The sequence below is a fragment of the Eurypyga helias genome, unplaced genomic scaffold, assembly GCF_000690775.1.
Source record: "Eurypyga helias isolate BGI_N326 unplaced genomic scaffold, ASM69077v1 scaffold44200, whole genome shotgun sequence".
NCBI lineage: Eukaryota > Metazoa > Chordata > Aves > Eurypygiformes > Eurypygidae > Eurypyga > Eurypyga helias.
In genome coordinates, this window is record NW_010224601.1 from 1 (window position 1) to 3,083 (window position 3,083).

General features: G+C 46.9%; 1 protein-coding gene across 1 annotated transcript in view; it reads left to right on the forward strand.

The window, feature by feature from the left end:
* Positions 1 to 173: 173 nt before the first annotated feature.
* The window catches only part of MKS1 (Meckel syndrome, type 1), a gene marked incomplete at its 5' end in the record, with an annotated part of 9,369 nt that continues 6,459 nt past the window's right edge, over positions 174 to 3,083 (forward strand). The window contains 6 exons of the mRNA XM_010162030.1: positions 174 to 329; positions 690 to 787; positions 997 to 1,125; positions 1,457 to 1,561; positions 1,990 to 2,098; positions 3,011 to 3,067. Coding sequence (XP_010160332.1) covers positions 174 to 329; positions 690 to 787; positions 997 to 1,125; positions 1,457 to 1,561; positions 1,990 to 2,098; positions 3,011 to 3,067 — 654 coding nt within the window. The remainder of the gene's footprint in view (positions 330 to 689; positions 788 to 996; positions 1,126 to 1,456; positions 1,562 to 1,989; positions 2,099 to 3,010; positions 3,068 to 3,083) is intronic.

The window sequence follows — 3,083 nt, forward strand, 5'->3', positions numbered from 1 at the left end:
GGTGGCTGCCGTACGCTCGAGCAGTGTCCGAGCCGCTCTGGGATGTTTGCTGGGGTTCACGAAGGATCCTGTATCTCTCCCTGGTGACTTGGGAAGTCTCAGCTGAGAAGTGTGCGTGGCTCTGGCAGTGCTGGTGAAAGGCAGCTTGTGTGCTTTACCTCTGGTGCTCTCAGTTTGAGGTGGATCTGTACCAAAATGAGGCAGCCTGCCAGACTCCCCTGGACTGGCAGTACCATGAGGAGATCCTGAAACTGGAGAAGGCTGGAGGTCGGAAGAACTGTCGCATCTTCACTTACACAGATCATGACCGATTCACCAGCCTGGAGGAGGTACCAGCTCTCAGTTATGCATGATCTGTACAGCAGTGTCTGTCAAAACCTGTACAGGCCTGCTGTAGTGGGAATGTTTGTCAGTTCTTGGCAATGTAGAAGCAAGCTACATCTCCTCTATGCAGGAGAACATACTGTTTCTGAAAAGCAGACACACTTGGTGCCCCAGGCCCAGGATGAGATTTCCTTGTTTCAGAACAACAATCAGGGCAGTTTGGTAGGGCTTAGCTTTGTAGCACTGTAGGTAATTGAATTTGTGTGTGTACACATACCTGTTCTCTCCTCCAACAGTGGAGCTGCATTTGGGAAAGATGTCCTGTTATATAATTAAGCTAGTTCCTGTCTGTTTCTCTCTTCCAGCGCTGCCAGAAGGTAACTGACTCAGATCATGAGGTGCCATCCTATCTAGCAGAGAGGATGGCCAACGTGAGGAGGAGAAGACAAGACCGTAGGCCAGTGTGAGTGCAGACTGGGACTCGGAGCTTGCTAATGCAGATCTCCTGCTCTTGGTGCCCCAGCTGCAGAGCAGCCTGGTCCATGGAAGTTGGTGGTTTGAGCTGTGTCACACCTGAAATTCAGCAGTTTGACTCCTCGTTGTGGGGGGTTGGCGCTGCCTGTGCGGGGCTGCTGAGGTGAGCTGTGACTTGTGCTGTTCTGTTGTTGACAGAGAAACAAGTTCTCTGAAGTCAAAAATCATCACCTGGGAACCCTCAGAAGAATTCATAAAGAACAGCCATGTGATTAATACTCCGGTCCAGACCATGTACATTATGGGGGACTTGGGACCTTACGGGAAGTGAGTGAAATCCTGAAGTCATTTTAATTTCCCAGAAGGAAACCCATCTTCCATCTTTACTCAAATCTCCTGTTTCTTCCGTTAGTTAAGGGGAGAGAAATCCAAGAGCTCAGTAACTCAGGTTGCTATTTCTTTCTGCCTCTGTCCTCAGCTGGACAGTGTATCCCTCCAAAAGGCTTCTTAAACTGATGTAGGTTATGTACATACATACGTAGTTAATGTAGGGGTGTGTTTGTTCCCTTCTGTGTCCCCATATGTCTTCACTGGCTCGGCTGTTCCAGAGCAAGAAATTGTATCTAGTTAGACTGTGTTTCTTGATGTCTTCCATTAGACTTGGTCACAGGGAGTATGAACGTGTTCTTTGCACAATCAAGGTGGATGGCAATGGGGTGATCACAGTGAAGCCTGACTTTACTGGCACGAAAGGAGCCTACCGGTGAGTGCTGCGGGGCTGGTACCTCTTGCGGGACTCAGAGAGAGGCCTGAAATGGCTGTGTCCTAGTCACCCTTCAGGCACTGGATCAGCACTTAAACTGAGGGATATTTTTCAGTTTTACTCCAGAGATTTCTAAGACAAGATTATTGTATACTTGTGCTTCATGTCGCTGGGGTGGGGGGGCTTTGGTGCCAGTCCCTAGGGATACAGGTTATGCATGTGCTGGATACAAGTGAGTCTCCCTTATCAAGCTATTGATGCTGGCAGGTGCTTGGAAGCAAGGAGAGGGCCGTTAGTGGCCCTGTGTTACTGCACTGACCTTGGTGGGGGGCTGCTATGTCAGGATAGCACAGATGATCCTGTTGCTGCCCATGCCTATTCTCTGTATAAATGGAGGAGTTTTGCCCAGGTGTTTTGTGGCTCTGCAGGATTGAGCTGGATGGAGAGAAGCGAGAGGTGTGGAAATACACCATTGAGAATGCGTCCGTAGAAGTGCAGCCAGAGGAGGAGGAACGCGAGCAGCATCTGTTCAGAGACGTAAGGACTGGCCTCCACTGATCATACTGACTAGTTCTCCTGATTTGATAGAGCAGCTCAGACCCTCATGTTGGTGTAATTGTTAGTGATGTACACACCTAAATTTGACAAAATGAGTGTCACCGGTAGACAGTGTCATCATGGCCAGCAATTTCAGAACACCAGCAAATACTCTCTGATTGCTCATTCCTCACTCTAGGTAGAGGCCTTGTCCGGTATGAGGTGTGTTGGCCTCTGACAGCAGTGATCTGTGTAGTGAGAACTGATGCAAGAAACCACTGATTTAGGTGGTGCCTTGCTGGCGTCACCTGCCAATGGTTTTCCTTCCCCTCTGAGCGGTGGGCAAGCCCTTTCCTTGGTCTTGGTCTTCCTCTTGCTGCCTATACACATACTGAATGATTTCTTGTTGCCCATAACGTCCCAGGATATTTGGATCTCATTTTATGTCTTGATCTTTCTGAATTGCCTCTTTGGCTGTGGCAGTTTATAAAGGTACTTGATGTTTTAAGTTTTTCATTTGTGTGTTTCCTTATTGGCTTTGTGGTGAATAAGGAAATCACGATTTTGTTACACTGATGTCCCATCTATTGATTTCATTGGAATAGTCTATGCCTGTGTTTTAACATGTCATTTAAGAGCTGCTGATTCTTCAGACCTTTTTCCTTTTGATTGGCCTTCAATGAGGTTTTTTCTAAAGCTGAAGTTCCGTGCAGTGTTAGCAGTTATACATCTTTATTCTGTTAGATTATTATATTCCCTGTATCTGCTATAACAATTGAAAACTCCCTGTGTGCTAAGCCTGGCAACCTTTTGAATGGGTTGTAACTTATATCCATTACAGTTTTTGCAATAAGTAAAAACATATATAATGAAAAAGACACGTTTTCTAATCCACTTGTTCTGTGCTTTCAGCTGTACAGTCGGCACAAAGAATACCTCAGTGGTCTCGTAGGCTCAGAATTTGAAACAGTGAGTACCAGCAGCA